Source organism: Salvelinus namaycush, chromosome 31 (assembly GCF_016432855.1).
Source record: "Salvelinus namaycush isolate Seneca chromosome 31, SaNama_1.0, whole genome shotgun sequence".
Lineage (NCBI taxonomy): Eukaryota > Metazoa > Chordata > Actinopteri > Salmoniformes > Salmonidae > Salvelinus > Salvelinus namaycush.
In genome coordinates, this window is record NC_052337.1 from 30,665,054 (window position 1) to 30,692,903 (window position 27,850).

General features: G+C 44.5%; 1 protein-coding gene across 2 annotated transcripts; it reads right to left on the reverse strand.

Annotated features, from left to right (window-relative positions):
* Positions 1–1,316: 1,316 nt before the first annotated feature.
* Positions 1,317–16,803, reverse strand: LOC120026012 (dihydropyrimidinase-related protein 2-like). Of its 2 annotated transcripts, none has more exons than XM_038970791.1 (13): positions 16,769–16,803; positions 16,361–16,545; positions 15,593–15,757; positions 13,976–14,037; positions 13,108–13,188; positions 7,075–7,143; positions 6,831–6,951; positions 6,511–6,667; positions 6,201–6,342; positions 5,866–6,036; positions 4,717–4,896; positions 3,841–4,015; positions 1,317–3,210 (listed from the first exon to the last, which is right to left on the reverse strand). In XM_038970791.1, exons 1-13 carry the CDS (start codon positions 16,786–16,788, stop codon positions 3,128–3,130), a joined length of 1,611 nt encoding a protein of 536 aa, XP_038826719.1. In that variant the 5' UTR covers positions 16,789–16,803; the 3' UTR covers positions 1,317–3,127. The 2 variants fall into 2 exon arrangements, with proteins under 2 accessions (XP_038826719.1, XP_038826718.1); XM_038970790.1 differs by having other exon boundaries at positions 1,317–3,219.
* Between the last annotated feature and the right edge of the window lie 11,047 nt (positions 16,804–27,850).

The following is a 27,850-nucleotide window of genomic DNA, read 5'->3' on the forward strand; positions in this document are numbered from 1 at the left end:
TACCAGCCTCATAAATTGCAGCCCAAATAAATGCTTCACAGAGTTCAAGTAACAGACATATCTCAACATCAACTATTCCGAGGAGACTGCGTGAATCAGGCCTTCATTGTCGAATTGCTGAAAAGAAACCACTACTAAAGGACACCAATAAGAAGAAGAGACTTGCTTTGGCCAAGAAACACGAGCAATGAACATTAGACTGATGGACATCTGTCCTTTGGGCTGATGAGTATAAATGTGAGATTTTTGTCTTTGTGAGACGCAGAGTAGGTGAACAGATGATCTCCGCATGTGTGGTTCCCACCGTGAAGCATGGAAGAGGAGGTGTGATGGTGTGGGGGTGCTTTGCTGGTGACACTGTGATTTATTTAGAATTCAAGGCACACTTAACCAGCATGGCTACCAAAGCATTCTGCAGTGATATGTGTATGTATATGTGTTATTTTATAGTTTTGATGTCTTCACTATTATTCTACAATGTAGAAAATAGTACAAATAAAGAAAAACCCTTGAATGAGTAGGGGTGTCTAAGCTTTTGACTGGTACTGTATGCATATGCACAATTCTGAGATATAGTCATCTGGCTGCATTAGATCATCCAAACGCTGACTGGAGTGACCCTTTCACCTGAGTGATTGAACACTAACAAGCAGACCTCCCTCCCATCCCTGTCTAATCTCATTCCCTGTAGGCAGTCACACTGAAGTGTCAAACTTTCATTTCCCTGCTATGGATTCCTTAAACACAGATACCATTACTACCCTGAAAAAGACTCTACCTTCTAAGGGCTTCCTATGAGACCTTAACACAGCCAGGAAAACCAAGGGTCCAAGCCACAGCACAGTGCTGGAAGGACATACAGACACCACTTGTTCTGTGAGTGCATGCGTGCGAGTGTGTGTGTCTAACAGTGTGAGAATGTGTGTGTCTGTCACAGTGTGAGTGTGTGTGTCTGTCACAGTGTAGGTGAGTGTGTCTGTCACGGTGTGGGTGAGTGTGTCTGTCACGGTGTGGGTGAGTGTGTCTGTCACGGTGTGAGTGGGTGTGTCTGTAACAGTGTGAGTGTGTGTGTCTGTCACAGTGTGAGTGAGTGTGTCTGTCACAGTGTGAGTGAGTGTGTCTGTCACAGTGTGAGTGAGTGTGTCTGTAACAGTGTGAGTGCGTGTGTCTGTCACAGTGTGAGTGAGTGTGTCTGTCACAGTGTGAGTGAGTGTGTCTGTAACAGTGTGAGTGCGTGTGTCTGTAACAGTGTGAGTGAGTGTGTTGCTCTGTGTTGAGTCATGGAGAGGAAAATGCGAACACTGAAAGAACAGCGACTTTTAGGCCAGGATCTCGCTGACATGCGAGTGAAGGTAGAAAACAGCTGCCAGACTGCTTTGCCTTAACGAAAACCAGACCATGCAAAACAAAGGGCCATTACCAGCACTCCAGGTCTGAGACCCAAGGAGTGGTGCACTGGGACCAGTGTGTGTCCCATCCCTTACACATTAACACTGCACACTAGTTAGATATACAATACTCCAGGTCTACTTTCAAGCTCAAATGAATAGTGTTCAGCCTCAGGCCACAGCTTACAGAATGACACTAAATATAACAGCAGTTAAAAACTAAAACATTAGAACATATTAAGTAAGCATTATTGTTTTTAAAGGAGCACTATCAGTGGAATACGAAATAACAAAAATCTGGCACCTTTGTATCGGTTAACATCAGCTATTTTACATTTTTATCTTACATCCTTCTCTTACCATAATAAGAATAATACAAAATCGAACTATCAGTACAACTTCTGTGGGTTCAGGCACATAAAGAGTTAAAAAGGAAAAGGGGGAGTGCATGAATTAAAAAGAGGAGGCTGGGAGCAGAAAGACGTTCAGTCTTCTGAATGTACTGTTTGGTACTGGGACATTCTAGAACAGAGGGAGGGATGCTGCCTGCAACACTGTCAATTAAATGGTGTATGAATCTCAAAGATCCCATTACAGTGATAGATTACAATCCCCTTCAGGCGAGGTATATGGCACATACTGTACTATAGCGTAGCTGAGTACGAGTGTGGCACCATCTTGCAAAGAGGGTGAGTTGAATGAGGCTATGAAAAATTGGGCATTCCCTAGTATTCTGACAAATCTTCCTTCCTTCGCTGCCGCCCGGTTACACTCCTCCCAACATCCTAAATTTGAGTCACATCTCCTCTCATGGGCCGTTAAGTTCCATGAAGGCCTCTCCCTGGGAGACAGCGCTCTATCCACCGCCCGCCAAAACTCCTCCTAATCTACTGGACTTTCCTGGCTCACCAGCAGCTTCTAAATATGGACCATGTTTTCTCATTCCATTTATTCCTTCAAACAAATCTACTGGTGGGATGACATGAGATGTGCACCAGTGAGAAGTTACTTTAAGGTTTTCAACAGTGGTTCAGCTTACTACTAATCTCATGCCTCATCCCGTAACCTGAGGACGAGGATAGCATACTACCAGCTTTAAACAATAACAATGGACAAGTCAATAAATTGTGTTGATCGTAGCCAGTGCTGTACTGAACAGTGTGGGAGATGACAAGCACAGTGGAGGGCAAGGCTGTATAAACAGTAGAGAACAAACACAAACCAGTGAAAAGAGGAAAAGATCAATATTGAGGAAGGCATAAGCAACTTATCTCTTCCATGTTTGTTCAATACATAATGTTAGCGCAACTAATCTGATGTAGAACATGTTACCCATGTGTCTCCATACTTCATTTACACTACATTGAAAATGAAAAAAGACGAACGGAAACAGATTGGACTTCCTCCGTACAAATGCGACATGCACTGTCTTGACTAAACTAAATGATACATGGCAGGAAGAAAGTACAGGGAGAACACTAAATAATAGAGTCAAAAGTGCTCAAATAAGGGCTGTTGTTTTCGTCTCTTTTTTTCTTCAAATGAGGCAAATCTTTTTTATAGGTGTCTCCTTTATAGTGGGGTGTCGGGGGAGAGAGTGGGGGAGAGATGTAGGGAGCGGCAGATGGGGGAGAGAGATTGAGGAGGGGAGAATTGGTTTGGCTCCTGGTGGAATGGCCCCTAGTCCCTGATGCCCCTCTCCTCAAGCCCTCGTTTCCCCTGGTGGCCAATGGGAGGGGTTAACCCAGGCTGGTGATGTTGGCCCTGCCACCAGGTGGCTCCACAATGCGCTGGGTGTTACGCCGAGGAAGGTTGTCATCAACTTGAGCACCTACAAGTACAGAAGAGGAGGAAGTCAATATCACTGTATTATGACATTTTCATTGTTATGAACATATCATAGTTTATCATCAAAACTATGATAGGTATAGGCCTTCCGGGTGGTGCAGTGGTCTAAGGCACTGCATCGGCAGTGCTAGCTGTGCCACCAGAGACTCTGGGTTCGAGCCCAGGCTCTGTTGCAGCCGGCCGCGACCGGGAGGCCCATGGGGCAGCGCACAATTGGCCTAGCGTCGTCCGGGTTAGGGAGGGTTTGGCCGGCAGGTATATCCTTGTCTCATCGCGCACTAGCGACTCCTGTGGCGGGCCGGGAGCAGTGCACGCTGACCAGGTCGCTAGGTGTACAATGTTTCCTCCGACACATTGGTGCGGCTGGCTTCCGGGTTGGATGCGCGCTGTGTTAAGAAGCAGTGCGGCCTGGTTGGGTTGTGTTTCGGAGGACGCATGGCTCTCGACCTTCGCCTCTCCCGAGTCCGTACGGGAGTTGTAGCAATGAGACAAGACAGTAACTACTAACAATTGGATACCACGAAATTGGGGAGAAAAAGGGGGTAACAAACTATGATAGGTATAATGTCAGATATCTCTAGTGAATGGATTCATGGATCCTCACCAGATAGGCTGAACCCTGACTGGTGCAGGTTGCGGACAGGCTGGGCGCCGGCTACTGCCTGCTTGGCTGGAGAGGTCTTGGCAGAGGAGGCAGGAGTCATAGTTTTGGGTGTGACTGACACCTCACAGACAGGCCCGTCATAAAGCCCCCGGGGAACACCCCTTAGCTCAGCCAGCTGGAGAACAGGGAGGAGGCAGAATCAAGAGTCAAGATCAAACAACCCGAACCTACTGCATGGGTTAAGCCCCCGAAAAAACACCATGACTAAAACTTAAGTCGATCTCAGATCGATTGTCTGCAGGGCGAAATTAACTTCCCCCTTCATGTAAATTAACTTACCCTTTCATGTAAATTAACTTACCCTTTCATGTAAATTAACTTACCCTTTCATGTAAATTTACCTCCCCTTTCATGTAAATTAACCTCCCCTTTCTAGTAAATTAACTTCCCCTGTCATGTAAATTAACTTCCCCTTTCATGTAAAAAGCTTTTAGGGAAAGAGGATCATTTTGTACATTAAACTGCGAGTTTGACCAGCTCCAGTCCTTTTCAATTTGATTAAAAAAAATATATATATAATATATATATATATATATATATATATATATATATATACACCTCAAAAAATATATAATAACTACTGTACAACCAAAAAATCCATATGATGGAAATCCGTTGCAGTGACAGAACTTTTACCCTGCTACTTATAGTGGAACGCAACATCCAACTTGTCAGCAAATACCCTCATCTTATCATGAGTCAACAACTTAACATGATACAGGGTATTTGAAAAGGGAACCCACTCCCTTGGAAATAAAACACATCAATGCAAAAGACAGCACACCACGATGACACAGTTCCAAAACAGTGCCTTACCCTGCTGCGGGCCTTTATCCTCTTGTAGACGTAGTCAGAGAAGGGCTTCCGGCCCACGAAGCGGCCACACCCCTCGGTGGTGTGGAGGTTCCCATCCTCCAGGACGATCTTACCCTGGCTGATCACTACCAGGGGGGCGCCACGCACCTCCACACCCTCAAAGATGTTGTACTCCACATTCTGGAAGAGCGACAGGGGGAGAGAGGAGAGGTAGAATGTAGTACAAAATATTATTTTTCTTATGATTTGTGTGAGTTGATTGATTTTAGTACTAGTGTGGTGGACCTCCCTCCTCCTCCATCCTTTGCCAGTGAGCTGCTGTTTTATACTGGGCCAATGTTCAAATCATTAAGTGTCCCCTATGGGTTTTGCAAAGGTTAGATAAATGGCAATTGAAAACCCTCCTGAGATAGCATCATTGATCATCACAGACCATTGATTTAGCCAGGCAGCGAGGAGCAGAGTTACCAGGCACTTACAAGGATGGTGTGGGCAGTGGAGAGCAGTGTGGAGTGTGACCACCCTCGTAAAAACTACTGGCTGACTAGGAGTGAGGTCATGGCAATTTAGTGGGCTCCACAGGGCTTAGAAAAAGCATGAGATCACCAAGAGGCTGGACCACCCAACACACACACACACTATGTCTCTCTGAATTACCAATTTTCCCCATGTACATTAGTCCATTTCTTGACCAAATGGAAAGAAAGAAACCATAGAACACAGAGAGGTAGAACAATTAGATTGCAAAAGCACACACACGCACATGGACATACACACGCACGCACACTGATTTGGCTGCTAACAATCAGAAATGACATGTTTCCGTACTCTGGCAGAGTTTGGGGGTGACATAACTCCTCTGAGTTACCATAAGGCCCACACCCTAGAGCTGGGGAACCCAACCAATCATATGTGGTCAGAAGTCAGATGACCATAAAAATACCAATATGGTAATTTCATAGAACCATTGCAATTTAACCTCAAGTTCACTTGAATGTTCAAAGTTTAACTATTTAATTTTGGGCAGTTTCCCAAAGATGAATCTGTGGTGTAATACCACATGTGTAATACCATATGGCTGGATATACAGTAGATTGCGCTTTTCTGAAGGTATAATATTTGTGCGTAGTGCGTGTGTGACTGACTGACCGAGTTGTGGCTCTTGGCTGAGATGATCTTGGTGACGTCTGGGTCCCAGAGTACCAGGTCGGCGTCAGAGCCCACAGCGATGCGGCCCTTACGGGGGTACAGGTTGAAGATCTTAGCAGCGTTGGTGCTGGTGACCGCCACAAACTGGTTCTCATCCATTTTACCTGTCACCTGAATGAGCCAGGGGAACACAGAGAATGGGGCAGTTCACTGTGCAAATTCACACAATGCATACAAATTCTACACATGATGTACACTGTAGGTTCTACTGTATATACTATGTACTGTATATGAGTATACTGTATGTTCTATATATATAACATGTAGTCTCTCACCACACACTTGTCCCAGATGAGGGACATTCTCTCCTCAGTGCCGTTGGTACCCTCGGGGATGAGGGTGAAGTCGTCTTTGCCCACGGCGCGCTGGGCAGTGTTGAAGGTGCAGTGGGCACTGCCAGTCACCTGAAGGTCTCCACTGGAGAGGAAGGCACAGGACAAGAGATTAGACTGTGCCACCTGGACTCTGAGTGGGATGATTGTCCTACTTTATATTGTCACCATGATAACAGTTTACACCATATGAATATGGATATTTGTCCATATGGCGCAATCCAGTGTAATGGTGCTGAGTTAGTGCTCTCACCAGGAGAGCAGGGAGCTGAGATAGTCGGGCGTGGTCGGGTCTGGGCTGAGGGGCGGGGACGTGATGAAGGCGGCGGCCTTGGCCCAGTTCTTGCTCCAATAGTGTGAGCCGTCTGTGCCCAGGCTGGCAGTGATTGGCTCCCCGTACACCACCGTGCCTGCAAGGCCAATCAGAAACATCATGTGATTACAAATATGAATGATGTTATTGACCTATTATCGTGCCTCTCCCTTCTTTTGGCTCACATGCATCTTCCCTTCATCTTTCTGTATGTTTGTACCCTAGCAACAGCCTAGCAACAGCCAGCAACAGTCTCTCACCCTTCTTCCTGGCCTGAGCGATGACATCAGCAGCACTCTTGCTCATCACCTTAGTGATGTAGAGGGGACAGTTGGTCTGATTGGCTACTGTCACAGAACGATTGACAGCCTCTGCCTCCACCTGAAAGACACACCCAGGGTTCAGAGGTCAAGGTGACCATGCAAGGACGCATTTTGAAAATATAAAGGGAAGATAAAAACAGAGAGGTAAAGAACTCTGAGGTCAAATGCAGACGCATTATACCTCTTCAGGACGGCTCAAGGCGTGTCCCTCAGGTCCAGTGATGCCCTGCTCCAGGATACGACGCTGCTCCTGAATGGACAGAACAGGCACGCTTTAAAAATGTCCAGTGTTAGATATTTTAGATCGGGTTTTGATAGTCCAGTAAATGGTGTATTGTTAGCTGGGCTTTGGCGGTATACTGTATATACCATATAACGGGGTATTTGGGAATAGCCACGGGATGGTTTTTCCATACCGTCAATACTGTTGAAAGCCAGTCACCTGTTTGTTTGTAAATAGCACAACGGGATAAAGTGGGTGCAGGTGAGCCCAGCTGTGTAGTCCGGCTGTGTATTGACAGGGGTCGCGTTTTATTTTGAAAGTCAACAGTGTTTTTGTTGCTTCAATAGAGTGATCAGGGACGTGCAGCTACAGTTTTCCTTCACAAAAAATACATTAGTGCAACACATTCGGCAGAAAATAGCTTCATTTTCATCAGATGACAACAGAAGTGCAAAGCTATTTGGCTGGCAGCCACACAAGTAAATAAGCTTACAATGAAAAGACAAGTTATGTTTTGCAAAAACAATGCATGGCCATTATACTTATAATGCTTATCATAGAAAGAATGTAGCCAGGTACATTTGCTAATGTTTTGCTTGAAGTGAAACTTGGCTACACAGAGAAAAGTAGCTACACATCAGTCAGTGCTGTCTGGTGATAGAATGCCTGTTTGTGAATTCTCATCCGAGTAGAGAAGTGAAACTAAAGCACAACATTTGTCAGATGCCGAGCAGAAATTAGAATAAGAAGCATTTTAGATGTGCGCTTACAAAACGCAGCAAGATATTTATTGTGTTTTATATCTTCTTTCTGCGTGAAAAATGCTGAATTCTGAGTTAACGCGACCCCTAAGTTTAACTTGCTAGTTATCTAAGTAAGTGGCTGAATTAATAAGGTGACGGGGCATCATGGGTCCTCTTGTTAGCTTTCTGCCGTGTTTGAGAAGTCAAAGTCCTTTGGATGAGTTATCTGTACAGCTACCAGTGCTATCTTGATTTCCTTGCATTTTTTTTTATCCTCTCCGTTTGCTCCACCCCTTCTCTGAGCAGAGCAGGCAGGCCCGTTGCCCAAGCAACTCCAGACTCCACAGACAGTGTGTACACAAGTACAGTTTGTCCTTTAGACAAGCATGTGTCAAAACGTTGTTCATTTTGTGGCAAATGTCCAAACTTACCAAATATTACATATATATATATATATGAGCTGGCCAGCAGGGAGCTACAAGGAAAGAGCAGGACCTTAGTCAGCTCCAGAGGGCTACAGAGGCCAAGGTGAGTCAGCACCATGGACAGCTCTACAGGCACCGACTGGGGCTGGTGATTCAACACCCATACTACCCAGTCCAGGTGCTGCAACCAATTGGACCTGGAATTGGTCCCACCATTCCCTCGTTACCCCAAATGGGTATAAGTAGAGGTGCGGTCACTCGGGCGCTTGGGTAGATAGGCAGAGGGTACTCCTAGACCCCAGAAGAACAGCAGTGAGTATGATAAGCACCTCGATCAGATGACAAAGAAGATACTAGGTAATGTTTGACTCAACTTTCTCTCTTCCTTTTCTTTGGGCCCAAAGCAAGAGGACCCATTCCCAGACACAACGACTCCTGGCGCAACTATTGAAACCCCAGACTCATCACTCTCACTCTCTTTTTTGTTCATATGGACGCTTTAAGCACCAGCTGTCAGAGCAGCTCACAGATCACTGCACATAGCTCATCTGTAAATAGCCCATCCAATCTACCTCATCCCAATACTGTATTTATTTATCTTGCTCCTTTGCACCCCAGTATCTCAACTTGCACATTCATTTTCTGCACATCCTACCATTCCAGTGTTTATTTGCTATATTGTCATTAATTTACCACCATAGCCTATTTATTGCCTTACCTCCCTTATCCTACCTCATTTGCACATGCTGTATATAGATTTTTCTACTGTATTATTGATTGTATGTTTGTTCATTCCATGTGTAACTCTGTGTTGTTGTATGTGTCGAACTGCTTTGCTTTATCTTGGCCAGGTCGCAGTTGCAAATGAGAACTTGTTCTCAACTAGCCTACCTGGTTAAATAAAGGTGAAATAAAAATAGAAAATAAAAAAAATGAACACAGGCGGTCCGAGGAACAGCCACACTGGACACAGTGACCCACCCATTACATGAGAAGCCTTTCAGTTGTATTTCTCCCCTCGTTCCCCCCAACCTTTATTAAAAAACAACTTTTGTTTAAGCACCGCAAAACCGACTCTCGCTGTCTTATTTATTGTGTTTCACCTCTGACTCCCCTGGGCTGCCACAATTTGCACAATGTCTCTCGTTCACATTCGCTTGTAAATGTCCAAACTTACCAAAAATTACATATATATATATATGAGCTGGATTGACTGTCTTTGCAAATTGCTTATTTTCGTTTTCGCTCGTTAGCATATTTAGCTAGCAACCCCCTTGGAAATTCGTTACTACTTGTGCTAATTTTGTTAGCATTCTGTGTTTTTTTGGCGCCCCCTTGTGTACTAAGCCGGCAATACTGAGAAGGTCGGTATGACAATATCAAATCAAATCAAAGTTTATTTGTCACGTGCGCCGAAAACAACAGGTGTAGACCTTACAGTGAAATGCTTACTTACAGGCTCTAACCAACAGCTCAAAAAAGGTATTAAGGGGAACAATAGGTAAGTAAAGAAATAAAAACAACAGTAAAAAAGAAAGTGAAAAATAACAGTAGCGAGGCTATATACAGGCACCGGTTAGTCGTGCTGATTGAGGTAGTATGTACAATGTGATATGGTTAAAGTGACTATGCATATATGATAAACAGAGAGTAGCAGTAGGGTAAAAGAGGGGTTGGCGGGTGGCGGGACACAGTGCAGATAGCCCAGTTAGCCAATGTGCGGGGGCACTGGTTGGTCGGGCCAATTGAGGTAGTATGTACATGAATGTATAGTTAAAGTGACTATGCATATATGATAAACAGAGAGTAGCAGCAGCGTAAAAGAGGGGTTGGGGGGGCACACAATGCAAATAGTCCAGGTAGCCATTCGATTACCTGTTCAGGAGTCTTATGGCTTGGGGGTAAAAACTGTTGAGAAGCCTTTTTGTCCTAGACTTGGCACTCCGTTACCGCTTGCCATGCAGTAGTAGAGAGAACAGTCTATGACTGGGGTGGCTGGGGACTTTGACAATTTTTAGGGCCTTCCTCTGACACCACCTGGTATAGAGGTCCTGGCTGGCAGGCAGCTTAGCCCCAGTGATGTACTGGGCTGTACGCACTACCCTCTGTAGTGCCTTGCGGTCGGAGGCCAAGCAATTGCCGTACCAGGCAATGATGCAACCAGTCAGGATGCTCTCGATGTTGCAGCTGTAGAACCTTTTGAGGATCGGAGGACCCATGCCAAATCTTTTAGGTTTCCTGAGGGGGAATAGGCTTTGTCGTGCCCTCTTCACGACTGTCTTGGTGTGTTTGGACCATTCTAGTTTGTTGGTGATGTGGACACCAAGGTACGTGAACTTCTCAACCTGCTCCAATACAGCCCTGTTGATGAGAATGGGGGCATGCTGAGGTCCACCTTTTCCTGTAGTCCACAATCATCTCCTTAGACTTAGTTACGTTGAGGGGTAGGTTGTTCTTCTGGCACCAACCGGCCAGGTCTCTGACCTCCTCCTTATAGGCTGTCTCGTCGTTGTTGGTGATCAGGCCTACCACTGTTGTGTCGTCTGCAAACGTAATGATGGTGTTGGAGTCGTGCCTGGCCATGCAGTCATGGGTGAACAGGGAGTACAGGAGGGGACTGAGCACGCACCCCTGAGGGGCTCCAGTGTTGAGGATCAGCGTGGCAGATGTGTTTCTACTTACCCTCACCACCTGGAAGTCCAGGATCCAGGAAGTCCAGGATCCAGTTGCAGAGGGAGGTGTTTAGTCCCAGGATCCTTAGCTTAGTGATGAGCTTTGAGGGTACTATGGGGTTGAACGCTGAGCTGTAGTCAATGAATAGCATTCTCATATAGGTGTTCCTTTTTTCCAGGTGAGAAAGGGCAGTGTGGAGTGCAATAGAGATTGCATCATCTGTGGATCTGTTGGGGTGGTATGCAAATTAGAGTGGGTCTAGGGTTTCTGGGATAATGGTGTTGATGTGAGCGATTACCAGCCTTTCAAAGCACTTCATGGCTACGGACGTGAGTGCTACGGGTCTGTAGTCATTTAGGCAGGTTGCCTTCATGTTCTCGGGCACAGGGACTATGGTGGTCTGCTTGAAACATGTTGGTATTACAGACTCAATCAGGGACATGTTGAAAATGTCAGTGAAGACACCTGCCAGTTGGTTACCACATGCCCGGAGCACACGTCCTGGTAATCCGTCTGGCCCCGCAGCCTTGTGAATTTTGACCTGTTTAAAGGTCTTACTCACGTTGGCTACGGAGAGCGTGATCACACAGTCGTCCGGAACAGCTGATGCTCTCATTTATGCCTCAGTGTTGCTTGCCTCGAAGCGAGCATAGAAGTGATTTAGCTCGTCTGGTAGGCTTGTGTCACTGGGCAGCTTGCGGCTGTGCTTCCCTTTGTAGTCTGTAATAGTTTGCAAGCGCTGCCACATAAGACGAGCGTTGGAGCCGGTGTAGTATGATTTAATCTTAGCATTGTATTGACGCTTTGCCTGTTTGATGGTTCGTCGGAGGGCATAGCAGGATTTCTTATAGGCTTCTGGGTTAGAGTCCCGCAGTGCGAATGTTGCCTGTAATCCATGGCTTCTGGTTGGGGTATGTATGTACAGTCACTGTGGGGACGAGGTCATCGATGAGCTTATTGATAAAGCCAGTGACTGATGTGGTGTACTCCTCAATGCCATCGGAAGAATCCCAGAACATGTTCCAGTCTGTGATAGCAGAACAGTCCTGTAGTTTAGCATCTGCTTCATCTGACCACTTTTTTATAGACCGAGTCACTGTTGCGTCCTGCTTTAATTTTTGCTTGTAAGCAGGAATCAGGAGGATAGATTTGTGGTCGGATTTACCAAATGGAGGGCGAGAGAGAGCTTTGTACGCGTCTCTGTGTGTGGAGTACAGGTGATCTAGAATTGTTTTTCCTCTGGTTGCACATTTAACATGTTGATAGAAATTAGGTAGAACTGATTTAAGTTTCCCTGCATTAAAGTCTCCGGCCACTAGGAGCGCCGCCTCTGGGTGAGCAGTTTCCTGTTTGCTTATTTCCTTATACAGCTGACTGAGTGCGGTCTTAGTGCCAGCATCTGTCTGGGGTGGTAAATAAACAGCCACGAAAAGTATAGCTGAAAACTCTCTAGGCAAATAGTGTGGTCTGAATTTTATCACAAGATACTCTACTTCAGGCGAGCAAAATCTAGAGACTTCCTTAGATTTCGTGCACTGGCTGTTGTTTACGAATATGCACAGACCGTCCCCCCTCGTCTTACCGGAGTGTGCTGTTCTATCTTGCCGGTGCAGCGTATATCCTGCTAGCTGAATATCCATGTCATCATTCAGCCACGATTCCATGAAACACAAGATATTACAGTTTTTGATGTCCCGTTGGTAGGATATTCGTGATCGTACCTCGTCTAATTTATTGTCCAATGAATGCACGTTGGCGAGTAATATTGACGGTAACGGCAGCTTTCCCACTCGCCTTTTGCGAATCCTTACGAGGCACCCCGCTCTGTGTCCTCTGTACCTGCGTCTCTTCCTCTTGCCAATAACTGGGATGTTGGCTTGTCGGGTGTTCGGAGTATGTCCTGTGCGTCCTGCTTGTTGAAGAAAAGATATCTGTCTAATCCGAGGTGAGTGATCGCTGTCCTGATATCCAGAAGCTCTTTTTTGCCGTAAGATACGGTTGCAGAAACATTATGTACAAAATAAGTTACAAATAACGCAAAAAAAACCATAATAGCACAATTGGTTGGGCGCCCGTAAAACTGCTGCCATTTCTTCCGGCGCTATTTTAGAAAGAGAAAACCGCCTTACCCCATTAGCCTCAGGTCTTACCTCAGCCACAATGTCTCCATTCTCAGCATGGACCTGAGCGATGGCCCCCAGGTCCCGGATCACACTGAACACCTCATAGACCTACAGGAAATAACCATGTCAGCAGCCTGAGACAACCACAGATGGGTCATAGAACAGACAAGGTAAAGTTAATTGAGGATACTCTGATAGCTGAGCAAAGTGAACAATAATGCCAATTTCACACCATGCAAAACTCACTCTGAAGGTCTCAAATACAACAGTGGTAGAGGGGAACCTGTTACTGATGTATGAGCGATGTGTGAGTCTTGTATGAGTCATCTCCCAAAAGCCAGAAATATAATAAAGAGCTACCATAGGTTGCCTTGGGAGACCTGCACAAAATAGAATGAAACGCTCTGGCCAAGCAGCCTGAACGCATTCCTCACACAGGTGCAAAGACCAACGCAGGCCGTTTTCAAAGGAGCCTCCAGTCCAAGATGAATCTGTTTTACCATGAGTCAGACACAAAGACTTGGACTGGTGCATTCTTTCATCATCCCTTACTCCCACTGGAGACACACACAATTAATGCCTCAACCTCCCCCACCCTCCCTCCTCAACTCAGCCCAGAGCAGGCCATGGGATATGCTGGGTGGGAAGGGCTGGAGACCTACAGTATATAAAGTCTTACAGTGCATGTAATTAAGCATTCGCCATGATTTTGTCCCATAACTTTTAACAGTACAGTTAATGCGGTGCGAAAAGAGGTGAATTCCTTTCATACTTTTTTCTTAAAGATTATTTTAATCATGTCCTTTGTGGCGGTAGCGATAGATGTGTGTTTCCTGTAAGACAAACAGGGGGCCAACGTTAAAAAAAAGCTACCATATGATAAGTTAAGTCATACCTGAGAGTCAGCAAGCTGGAAAACATCCTTATAAGCCAGATAGACAAGGAAAGAGTTGACACCTGAGGAAAGAGAGCACGTGTCAAAAGAAGGTACAGAGAGTTGGGATGAGAAACAAAGAGAGGCAAAGAGACCAGAAACATATGAACATACAGTACACCAGGCAAAAGTTTGGACACACCTACTTATTCCAGGGTTTTTCTTTATTTTTTACTATTTTCTATATTGTAGAATAATAGTGAACACATAAAAACTATGAAATAACACATATGGAATCATGTAGTAACCAAAAATGTGTCAAACAAATAAAAATATATTTGAGATTTGAGATTCTTCAAAGTAGCCACCCTTTGCCTTGATGACAGCTTTAAACACTCTTGGCATTCTCTCAACCAGCTTCATAAGGTAGTCACCTGGAATGCAAGAACAGTGCAAATAAGCAAAGAGAAACGACAGTCCATCATTACATTAAGACATGAAGGTCAGTCAATACAAAAATTTCAAGAACTTTGAAAGTTTCTTCAAGTGCAGTCGCAGCCCCAGAGTTACATATGCTGCAGAGGGCAAGTTCATTAGCGTTACCAGCCTCAGAAATTGCAGCCCAAATAAATGCTTCACAGAGTTCAAGTAACAGACACATCTCAACATCAACTGTTCTGAGGAGACTGTGTGAATCAGGCCTTCATGGTTGAATTGCTGCAAAGAAACCACTACAAAAAAACACTAATAATAAGAAGAGACTTGCTTGGGCCAAGAAACACGAGCAATGGACATTAGACTGGTGGACATCTGTCCTTTGGTCTGATGAGTATAAATTGTCCAAATTTGAGATTTTTTGTTCCAACCGTCCTGCCTTTGTGAGACTAGTTGAACGGATGTGTGGTTCCCACCGTATAGCATGGAGGAGGTGTGATGGTGCTTTGCTGGTGACACTGTAGGTGATGTATTTAGAATTCAAGGCACACTTAACCAGCATGGCTACCACAGCATTCTGCAGCAATACACCATCCCATCTAGTTTGTGCTTAGTGGGACTATTATTTGTTTTTCATCAGGACAATGTTCCAACACACCTCCAGGTTGTGTATGGGCTATTTGACCAAGAGAGTAATGGAGTGCTGCATCTGATGACCTGGCCTCCACAATCATCCAACCTCAACCCAATTGAGATGGTGTGGGATGAGTTGGACAGCAGAGTTTGGAAAAGCAGCCAACAAGTGCTCAGCATATATGGGAACTCCCTTCAAGACTGTTAGAAAAGCATTCCTCATGAAGCTGGTTGAGAAAATTCAAAGTGTGCAAAGCTGTCATCAAGGAAAAGGGTGGCAATTTTGAAGAATCTAAAATCTAAAATATATTTTTAACACTTTTTTGGATACTACATGATTCCATATGTGTTATTTCATCGTTTTGATGTGTTCAGTATTATTCTACAATTTAGAAAATTGTAAAAAAAATAAATAAAGAAAAACCCTTGAATGACTAGGTGTGTCCAAACTTTTGACTGGTACTGTACATGTAGGAAATCTAACAACCATACAGAAAGAGAAAACATGAACACAACCAATCAAAATGTACTATATGACATTATGAGATGTTGATGTGGATGTGTCTGTACCGTGGTCCTTGACAAGGGCCTCCATCTCCTCCTGGACTCCCTTGTGCCACTCAGTGATGTCCACATGTAGAGAGTAGTCACAGCACGACTTGCTGTCCGCCCACTCACGCCACTGCTCAAAGGCAGACAGCAAACTGACCCCGGGTTCCGGAACCACGTGGTCAACTAGTGGACACACACACATATACAATTGTTTCGTAAATTGGTTCATTCTTATTGTTCTGGTCGCATTCAACTATGATATGCAGTAGGTCAGATTAAAAGCCTAGATCAGGATCTTGCATCATGTTTTTTCCACCAGATTGTACTGTACTGCACTGTGACCCAGTAAGCCTCTGTTTCGTGACGTGACCCATTTACAGAGATGGCTCTGTGGACTCCGCAGTGCTGTCAGCAGGAGTCAGCATTCTGCACGATGTGATAAAGCCACCTTACTCTTCAGGAGTCTGTGTAACTGCTGAGCAGGGAGATTGACCTTTACTGAGGCAGCTACGATATTCAGTAGAACTCTAGGAACGCTACAGGCAGGCCATGCTATTACTGAGCAATTAGGAGGAGAGTGGATAAACAACTTGAAAAAAGTTTTGAACGTCCTCCCTAGTCCACTTTTCACAGCACTCAGCAGCACTTGCTGGCACGCTAGTCTGTAGCAGATGAGACTTTATGGGGTCAGGACCTGGTGCTGCCATAGATGGAGCTGGCACTGTGCCCTGCCCATGACTCTTGAGAGGGGGAGGACAGAAAGTGGGTAGGTGGTAGTGTACATACTGATCATGGTAGTGCCCCCTGCCAGAGCGGCGCGGGTGCCCTGGTAGAAGTCGTCCACCGAGGTCATGCCTCGGTCGGGCATCTGGAAGCGTGTGTGCACATCAATGCCCCCTGGCATCAACATGCGCCCGTGGGCATCGATGGTCTTCACCCCACCGGGCACTATCAAGTTCTCGCCAATTTGTCTGGTAGTCAGAGGAAGAGAGATAAAGAGAGAGAAGGGAAAGCAAGAGAGAGAGTGAGAAAGAGAAAAAGAGAGAGAGTTGTTATAGAGTTATCATTAGGACTGCAATGTAGTCTGTAAAAGCAAACAACGACCAGTGTTAAAAGTCTAACGCATGGTAAGGATGGTGCAGAGGTAGTTAACCTCTGAGAAGTAGAGCATGTAGTCGTCGTTGTGAAACTCACTTGATATGACCATCCTCCATGTAGACGTCAGCACAGAAGGACTGGTCATCATTCACGATTATCGCCCCTTTGATCAGGAGACGGTCGCTCTAGAGGATCATTTAGAAAAAATTATTATTAGATGAAGAATTCACTGTGAATCATGGTAACGTTTCTTTATGTGTCAATTAATCCTGTAAGGGATGGGTTGCCAACTGTCATTCATTCATTAGTTAGTATACACATGTCCAGTTCTCTTCATTCTCACAGAGTTAACACAGTGAAGTAAGCGTTCCTTTAGGAAAAGCCTTTAATGTCCGTGTGGGAAAGCAGACACCAGAATGTAACGCACAAAAAATGTCCTGGGCATTTATATGGCCTTATTAAAATGAGCTCATGATGGTGAGTATTGTATTTGGCACCACCGCAGCACCAGCCACTTTCTTTACAGGAAGTATCAGCTAACACTGTGCTATTAATATACTAAATACAGACACGTAAAATACTAAAGACAAGCCAAAAGACTTAACCCCCCTACATGTCCCTGCCATCCCCCCCACCATGGCGGGACGTTCCGACTGCCTCTCTGCTGTATTGGGCAGTGTCACATCATGTGTCACTGTCACAGCATTATCTGATGTTCTGCCTTGTTGCGTCATGGGGATATTAGGCTTCGTCCAAGTGAGTTCTGTGATGATAAGGAACAACTTATCCTCCCACAATGTTTATGGTTGCCCCAACTGGTTGTTTTGAGCTGGCATGATCTATTTGATTATGGATGGCTTGTGTTGTAAATCTCTCTCTCTCTCTCACACACGACGCACGCACACCACAGAGGAAGAAGCAGTTCCATGCAGGGATAGTTTGGATCGGCACCAGGTCTTGGGTGCAGCTTGTTCAACCATTACAGTATGTGAGTGAGACAGAGAACAGGACAGAAAGTGATTGGGTATGTAAGAATAAAGGAGTTAGATCGAGAAGCAGAGCAATATGAGAGAGGGAACAGGAGTTAAATAGGAACCAAAGATCTGAGTTGAGCAGCAGCCTGGAATGAAAGCAGGACGACTGCTTTGACAGTCTTAAAGAGAGACTGCGTGATCAATGCTTCATGCACATCCTAATACAGGAAGGGATAAAGGGAACGCAGATGTACAGTGTGCTTATTACAGATGGCTGAATACAGCATGTCGTGACCAGGAACAAAATACGGAATATGCATCTTCGAATGGATAATTGACTAGGTAGGATGATACCCGCATGGCTCAAAATGAGGGTGAGGAATGCACTGATGAATCAATGACTATCAGCAGAGCACGCCACGCCCCTCCGGCATCCTCACTGGGAATCAGTCTTCAATACCTCGGTCACCAGGCCACTTGTTTCTGTGCGAGACTGAGACCCGGCCCCCTGGCACCTCCCTGTGTTGCCCCAGTGGTGACGGCCTACTCTCCAAAAGTGGAGAGGCACAATTCTGGTCACGAGGCATTTAGCCCCCTCCACAAACAAAGGTTGCTCTGTTTGAGTTTCAGCCTCTAGCGTGTTCCCTGCTAGAAGCCCTGGCCTCAAGCAGAAATGCTTTCCAACGGGGTTCACAATGCCCCGCCCGAAATGCATTTGGACTAAGGAATAGAAAACACATCTCTATGACATTGACATACTTTGGTATATTTTTTCCCAACAAAAGTGGTTACTTGTTCCCTGCCAACTGACAAACATTCTATAAAACAAAGACACACGCAGAAACGCACGCGCATTTCTCTCCTCTCTTTCGAACAAACCCCCAAAGAATGTATTGTTAGTGATGGCTATGTCAGGACATTTTTAATAACTCGTGTGACAGGAGTGATGAACCCAGTCCATTCTCACATCTACATGATTCCATCCTGTTTTGGCAACTGTTCACTGAACAAAAATCATGTAGTTGACTATCACTATTTCATTATTTGTCGTGCCATTTCACATATACAGTGCATTCGGAAAGTATTCAGACCCCTTCCCTTTTTCCACATTTTGTTACGTTACAGCCTTAATCTAAAATTATTTTTTCCTCATCAATCTACACAATACCCCATAACGGCAAAGCAAAAACAGGTTTTGAAATGTTTTGTTTGTAGTATTCAGACCCTTTGCTATGAGACTCGAAATTGAGTTCAGGTGCATACTGTTTCCATTGATCATCCTTGAGATGTTTATACAATTTGAGTGGAGTCCACCTGTGGTAAATTCAATTGATTAGACATGATTTGGAAAGGTACACACATCGATATAAGGTCCCACAGATGACAGTGCATGTCAGAGCAAAAAGCAAGCCATGAGGTCGTAGGAAATGTTCGTAGAGCTCCGAGACAGGGTTTTGTCGAGGCACAGATCTGGGGAAGGGTACCAAAACATTGCTGTAGCATTGAAGGTCCTCAAGAACACAGTGGCCTCCATCATTCTTAAATGGAAGAAGTTTGGAACCACCAAGACTCATCCTAAAGCTGGCCACCCTGCCATACTGAGCAATCGGGGGAGAAGGGCCTTGGTCAACCATCTCTGCAGCAGTCCACCAATCAGGCCTATATGGTAGAGTGGCCAGACGGAAGCCACTCCTCAGTAAAAGGCACATGTGTATATATATATATATATATATATATATATATATATATATATATATATATATATATATATATATATATATATATATATATATATATACATTAGCAAAAATGTGTAGAAACCTGTTTTTGCTTTGTCATTATGGGGTATTGTGTGTAGATTGATGAGGGGGAAAAAACGATTTATTCCATTTTAAAATAAGGCTGTAACATAATGTGGAAAAAGTCAAGGGCTATGAATACATTCCAAATGCACTGTAAATTGGAGGCCTTTACTGAAATCCATTCATAAACATTCATACAACTATGTGTGAGACAGCCATGATCTAAAAACTATAATTACATTTTTAGATACTCGTACATTACCAAAAACAGCAAGAAAGGTTACAGAATAATGTGGCACTGTGTCAGGATTACAATGAAAGTCATTCTCTGTCACTCTTAGTAAAGGTCCAATGATAACAACAGTCAAGTGCTTTTAAACTCAATCTACGGTGTTTAGTTTATAAATGTGCATGCCTATTTCATGTTTCTTCTTATTTTAACCTACCTAGCTGTTCTTGTTTTTAAAGAAGCATTTGCAGGTCAAAGTCAGTACCCAATCTGCTTGCCCTGTGATCGTCCATCAGACATCATGTTTTTGGAGAGCATCTATCTTTTGATTGTTCTGGACCTGAGCCAAACATGACAGTGACCTTCCCTGGAGGAGAACCAGTTCTATCCACACACAAACAGGATGTTGACTCAATTGAACAGGGTTTTAACTCTTAGACGAATAATATGCCTAGGGTGTTGGTCAATGTTTAATATCAACAACAGGTAATTCATCTCTGACCAACTAATACAGCCCTAATACAACTTATTCAATTGAGATTTAAGTGTAGAAGCCGTTTTCAGAAATTCCCTAAACAGCAAAAAACAAATCTGAACGGAGCCCAGCACCAGACTAGAGCCTGGATAGGTTAGAGGTCAACCAGAGAGATAGACTGATGGATTGATGTTGCATTGAACCGTCCTCTCTTCACGCTGTGTGGCAGATCAATCCAATGTATCATGTTTTAGAGGGCTCGAATTAAAGACTACTGACGTGTAGTTAAAGACGTGACATCAAACGTTAAAATTGAAACCATTAGGCAAAGAAGTTATTCACACATTGCATGAAAGCAATAGACAGGGCCCATTTCTACTGGGCCTGAGCAACCTTCCTCGATCGAAGACAAATGCTGTCAAATTAGGTAACCAAGGAACAGCATGTGTTGTTCTCTCCCAGTGGAAAACTCCCAGGGAACATGAGCTGGAGTGGAGAAGCATCAAGCACGCCTAATCCAAATAGTTACTGATCCAATAGTTTCTTTCCAGTGGATGGGTGAACAGGAAACCGCCCTCAGGCCCCGTCAGCTCTATGTCTCCTGGAACTGGAATAGCCAGACAGTCCCCCTGATCAAAGACTGCAGGAGCTGCTGGGTGGCTGTCTGGTTTAAGACACACAGACTATGACTGCGACTGTACAGACGCTCCAGTTTAGAAGCATGGATTTAGTTGAGCCAACAATCTGGCTGAATATGTACTGTGTAGCGGCCGCCGGATCCTCTTATATAAAAAGGAAACCTTGCTTGTCTGGGAGAAATCCCAGGTTGCACTGGGGCACCATTCCTTCCCCTATCTTCCTGTGCCCAGCTGCTGAAGTGGACATAAATAAACACTATCTCACATTGGAGGGTTTATGAATGGGGATTTGCTGGATTATATCTCACAGCATAGAAGGAAAAAAAGCGTTCTTGGCAGGCAGTCGGTGTCCCTTAGAACTAAGAGTGTGCTTTGTGTAATGTGTGAACACGGAATTCCCCGGGCCACAGTGCATTATGGGATTACTGTGGGAGAATGGCGGGCTGGAGATGAGCAGCGCCAGGCTGGACTGTCTTTAGTAACAGAGACTGATCTAACAGGAAGATACAGGGGCCGTGTCTGAAATCTGGCTTGCCTACTGCTTACTTCAATTGCATACGGTGTACTAATCGTACTAACTACATACTATTTAGAGCATACCGTTTAGTAAAAAACTAATGCAGTACACACAAATATCAATACTAGGCTCATCCATACTGTGAAGGTGTCATATAATGTGCAATTGCATTGAATCCCACCATTTGTTCATTTTGGTAGATTGCGTCCTCTTGTCTGATTATCAGCGGTTGTCAAAAACACACGAGTCTTGAAAAACGATGCTCTTCCTCAATAATGTGCAGCGAATTCTACTAAATTAAAAGCCGAAATGAGTATGAAATCATGGCATTTAAAGCATACTGAATTTCACATTCTATACACTGTAACTTGTATTTTCGCATACCCAAAATGCATACTATTTAGAATGCTGGTAGGGGTATTCGGACACTGCCAGAGGCTTCTGGATAAAATGGCATCCACAGTGGCCTATCCCAGGTATTCCACTGACTCCTGAACTCTTGACCCCAAAGCCTGGGAACAACAGGAAGACCTCTCTCATTAAACTATTCATGATATGTCCATCCTGCAGTTAAGTCCATCAGTTTTTATACAGGAACCCTTTAGAGTCCTCCCCTTAAAAAACAATAAATCCCAAAATCTATTTCTGTTTCTGCATTTTCCAACGGTAACTTTGAGTGAGTGCGTGTGTGACTGTAAATGAACCTAATCCTATGCATGAGAGAGTTGGATGAATCATCTTTTGAATGCAGCACCAGGTGGTGATTTTAGAATGACATTCATACTTGATGAGGCGTCTCTGAGGTGTGCTGCTTCCTAGTCTGCAGCTGACCACTCCAGCTGGTGACGACAACCTCGTACTGCAGCCTGCCTGCTGCCCATTGACTTTCCAATCTCAACAAATGTGTGTGTTTACGCCTATGTTTCTGTGGGGGTGTTTGTCATAATCCCCACCAAAAATCACAATTGACTTAACTTGAAAGACAGAAAGTAGCATACAAGAACATTATTTGTGTGTATCTATAGTGATCGTGTGTTTGGTTATATACAGTGGGGAGAACAAGTATTTGATACACTGCCGATTTTGCAGGTTTTCCTACTTACAAAGCATGTAGAGGTCTGTCATTTTTATCATAGGTACACTTCAACTGTGAGAGACGGAATCAAAAACAAAAATCCAGAAAATCACATTGTATGATTTTTAAGTAATTCATTTGCATTTTATTGCATAATAGAGGTAATAATAATATTATTTATTGCTCCCTTGGTACTGCATTCTGTCACCCTTGGTACTGCACTCTCGGTACTGCACTCTCAGTCACCCTTGGTACTGCGCGCTCAGTCACCCCTGTTCATCTGTCTGTCTATCCATTTTGCTCTTACAGTATGAAAGATGGGCAACTTTAGGCGTACCTCTATTATTTCTCTGTCTCTCACGTCATCCTCATGTTGGGCAATGGCTGAGTTTAGCAACAGGAGCTCAGAGAGGGATGAGGACAGGAAGGGTGCATGCTCAGTAGAAGGGCCTGAGCGCCGCAGAATGATAGTGTGTGTGTGTGACTATGTGAATAGATCATTAGGTGGGGTAGCCCTAGCCTGCTCCCTTCACCGGGTCATGGCTGGCGGCTGCCCTATCCATATGAGCAGGCTGTGGGATGTGACAGGGTTTAGGCCAAACCTGCAGCAGTTTTGTCAGACTCAGCCAGCCTGACAGCCTGCTGGAGTAACCAACCGGGATGCCAGCCAAAGCCCCTTTCAAATTGCTTTCTTGTCCACAAAAAAAGCTCACATGCACACGCAATGAGGAGAGAGGCACTTTCCCCATAAAAGCTTAGACTGTTATAGATCTTCAGGACATCCATTACATGGAGAAGTAGGCCTATGGTTTTACGACAAAGGCCTAGACTTGTTTTTCAAATGTGTATTGAAGCATATGTTCATTGCAATGTGTTTGGGAAGCATGAATGTTGGATTAATAGTTGGGGAGTTCATATAGACCACTGGAGACGAATAAATATGGAAAGACATGCGGGAGCCAATAGTCATGTTTGCCCCTTTCCGTTCATTCGTGTGGAGGCTGAGAGACAAGGCAGGAAACTGGACCCTCTGCCGCCCCCCTTTCATTCTTCTTCTCATTTCATTATCCTATGATATTCTCTCTTCGCCATGATTTAAAATCTGGTGCGAGACATGGTTGCTGCCTCGCCCAGAGTCACACAAAATCCGTAAACAATAACGAGCTATATGTCCTAAACCCGCCTACATATAAATAACAATTTTACCGAATTCACCGGAGTTGGAATTGTCCAGAAAAACTAACCCGACATTGCAGCGGATGGGCACAAGCGAGAAAGCTAATGCATTTGCTCCACCCGTTGGCGAACGGTGATAACCGGCCAGATACCGTTCTCTAACAAAGAACATCGGCATGGAAATGTCGCCTATAATGCGCGACCACGAAACCACAGCCGTGCGACTGAATTAATTTTACATGTGGAAATGACTCAAGGACAACATTGATTTCAAGAAGAGTCTTACAAGAGCCAAATGTGATTTGGCCTATCCAAAGGTGGACAGCTAGCCTCAGGCTCTCATCTTGTCAAATAAAGACAATTGAGATAAATTAAGTCCTTGAAAGATAGCCTATGCTCTGAACGATCACGCGTGTTGACCCGATAAGCAAAACTGTAGTAGCCCAATTAGCCCATTGTCATTTAAAAGATAATTTCTTTACATAGTCTCATAAATTTGGCCTCTCCATTTTAATCCTAAAGACCCGTTCATTACACATGTATTACCAAGAGCTCGTGCAGAATGCATTTCACAGTTTATGCAAACAGGTCGTTCACCTTTGAGATGTAGCCTTCTAAAGCTACCCGAGAGAGCTTCAACTAATTCGGATCACAAGCCTCATTTTAGCGATGCACATCTTTGCTTGACTGGTGAACGGGTAGTTGTAGCAATAGATGCACAATGTTCAATGGAATGAATACATGTTTTCCTAACTCACTGTAATGCGGGGAATGTTCTTCTTGCCCTGATAGCCTTGCCCAGACATCTTCGCAGTTCTGTTCTTGCTGCGCTTAATGGACCGCTATCAATGGAATGGGTGTTCAGAATAGTGCGGTTTGCCGGGTGGATAAGGCCGGTGTGGAATAGGCAGAGAAGTTAGCAGCAAAGAGAGTGTACAATTCCAAAAGGAGTCGGGCGTCCTAAAGCGGGAGGCCACCGCTCGCAGAATCTAGGGAAAGAACCGCAGCTCCAAATCACGTCCTCTCTCTCTCCTGTTCTCCGCTGATGCGCCAAACCTTGCCAGACGGACTCACACACTGAGGGAGGGAGGGACAGACACTCTTGACGAAGCCCTACGTGGATGCGCAGAGCCCCGCCCTGATTCATTGATAAATCAGGCACTATGCTATGCATTTCTCAACCTGAATTAGGGAGTACAGTATGCTACAGATTTAGCTACACCCCTGCTGCCTGCCCTGAATATAAATTCCACGGCATGTGCACGGTTTAGCTGTCGATTCTCTATGGTATGACGTCATATTTCCTTGAGTTATTTTATCGTTGAAGAATTTGGCCTAAAAACGTCATGATAACCATACAAAAATCATAGATCAATCCTGAAGCAATGTATAGGTATAAAAACACCATACATTTATAACATTACGTAATAGCTAATGAACAATATAAAGAATTTTACTTTAGATTTATTAAATCACATAATATTGATAAACCATTGATTGCAGCCTATACAATAAGGGATAAACATAAATACGTGTGTTAGTCTACATAGGAAATGGAAGGTAAATCAGAGGGTATTTGGAGAGCACATCAGTCGCGGGCTTAATCAATAAGTGCATAGACGAAGTTGTTCGCACGGTGACTATAGGAATTCATCCAAATAAAAACCCATGGATTACAAACAATATCCGTAGAGCTTCCACTCACAAAGACCGGGACACGGACATGGACGCATACAAGAAAGCCCGCTACGAACTTCAACGATACATCAAACATGCAAAAGGACAATATAGGAGGAATGCTGGAATCATATTACACCGGCTCCGATGCTCGTCAGATGTGGCATGGCTTGCAGATGATAATTGATTACAAAATGAAAGCCAGCTGTGAGATGCCCAATGAAGAAAAACGTTCAAATGAGCTAAATGACTAATGCTTGCTTCAAGGAAAACAAAACCATCCTACATGAAAGCACCTGTTGTTCCTGATGACTCTTGCTCTCCGGTTGATGTGAGTAAAGCTTTTAAACAGATTAACACGTACAAGGCTGCAGGGCCAGACAGAATACCAAGGCATGTTCTCAGAGCATGCGCAGACCAGCTGGCAAGTGTCTATACAGACATTTTCCATATCTCTTTGTACCAATCTCAACATGTTTCAAGCTGATCACCATTGTCCATGTTCTCAAGAACTCAAAGGTAACTTGTCTAAATGACTATCACCCTGTAGCACTCACATCTGTAATTATAAAGTGCTTTTAAAGGCTGCTCATGACACATATGAACACCATCATCCCATACACTCTGGATCCACTCTAATTTGCAAACCGCCCCAACAGATCCACAGGTGACGCAATCTCAATTGCACTTTACACTGCCCTCTCCCACCTGGAAAAGATGGGTAATAACTATGTGAGAATGCTGCTCATAGACTACAACTCAGCATTCAACACCATAGTCCCTTCCAAACTCATCACAAAGCTTGGAGCCCTGAGTCTGAACACCTCCCTCTGCAACAGGATCCTGGACATCCTGACATGCCAGCCCCAAGTGGAGAGGGTAGGCAACAACCCCTCCGCCATACTGACGCTCAACACAGGTGCCCCTCCGAGGTACGTGCTTAGTCCCCTCCTGTACTCACTGCTCACCCACGACTCCAACACCATCATCAAGTTTGCAGACAACACGACGGTGGTAGGCCTGATCACTGATGGCGATGAGACAGCCTCAGGGAGGAGGTCAGAAACTTGGTAGTGTGGTGCCAGGACAGCAACCTCTTCCTCAACATCAGTAAGAACAAGGAGCTGATCGTGGACTACAGGAGAAAGAGGCGAGAGCACGACCCCATTCAAATCGACGGGGCTGTAGTGGAATGGGTCGAGAGCTTCATGTTCCTTGTCGTCCACATCTCTAAGGACTTAACATGGTCCACACACACCCGCACAGTCATGAAGAGGGCACAACATCGCCTCTTCCATCTCAGGAGGCTGAAAAGAGACATCACTGTGGCCGAGCTCCCTGCCATCCAGGACCTCTATATTAGGCAGTGTCAGTGGAAGGCCCAAATAATTACCAAAGACTTCAGCCACCCAAGCCATAGACTGTTCACTCTGCTACCGTCTGGAAAACGGGCTCCGAAACAGATTCTACTCCCAAGCCATTAGACTGCAAAATAGCCATAATACTGTTAAATAGTTAATTAAATGGTTACACGGACTATCTGCATTGACCCGATCTTGCATTGACGTTATGCACACTCACAAGACTATAGTGCCTTCAGAAAGTATTCATACCCCTTGACTTATTCCACGTTTTGTTCTGTCACAGTTTGAATTCAACAATTACAAAATAAAAACATCTGACTTATCTACACACAATAACAAAGTGAAAACATGTTTCTAGAAATGTTTGCAAATTGATTTAAAATGAAATATAGATATATCTCAGTTACATAATTATTCCCACCCCTGAGTCAATTCATGTTAGAATCAACTTTGGCAGGGATTACAGCTGTGAGTCTTTCTGGGTAAATCTTTAAAAGCTTTGCACAACTGGATTGTACAATATTTGCCCATTTATTATTTTCTAAATTCTTCAAGCTCTGTCAAATTGGTTGTTGATCATTGCTAGAAAACCATTTTCAAGTCTTGCCATAGATTTTCAAGCAGATTTAACTCAAGACTGTAACTCGGCCACTCAGGAACATTCACTGTCTTCTTGATAAGCAATACCAGTGTAGATTTGGCCTTGTGTTTTAAGTTATTGTTCTGCTGAAAGGTGAATTCATCTCCCAGTGTGTAACGGCCGTCGTCTTCATCCTCGTCTGAGGAGGATAAGTTAGAAGGATCGGAGGACCAAAACGCAGCGTGGTATGTATCCATATTTATTAGAATACTTTTCTAGACGAACAAAACAATAAACAAAACGAAACCTAACGACGCTACAGTCCTGAACAAGTGAACAATGAAAAACAATGAACACACGAACAGGAACAATCACCCACAAACAAACAGTGAGAACAGCCTACCTAAATATGGTTCCCAATCAGAGACAACGTAAAACACCTGCCTCTGATTGAGAACCATATCAGGCTAGTTAGACAACCCTAAACCAAACATAGAAACACATAACATAGAATGCCCACCCAGCTCACGTCCTGACCAACTAAACAAAGACTGAACAAAGGAAATAAGGTCAGGAACGTGACAGTACCCCCCCCCCCCCCAAGGTGCGGACTCCGGCCGCAAAACCTGAACCTATAGGGGAGGGTCTGGGTGGGCATCTGTCCACGGTGG

Excerpts from the sequence above, each read along its gene's own strand:
- LOC120026012 (XM_038970790.1), bottom strand. The coding sequence starts at position 16,788 with ATGGAGGATGGTCATATCAA. Across the intron at positions 6,037-6,200 it reads TCATCTGGGACAAGTGTGTG|GTGACAGGTAAAATGGATGA; the intron begins GTGAGAGACTAC and ends TGGCTCATTCAG. Across the intron at positions 3,220-3,840 it reads GTCAGGGTTCAGCCTATCTG|GTGCTCAAGTTGATGACAAC; the intron begins GTGAGGATCCAT and ends CTGTACTTGTAG.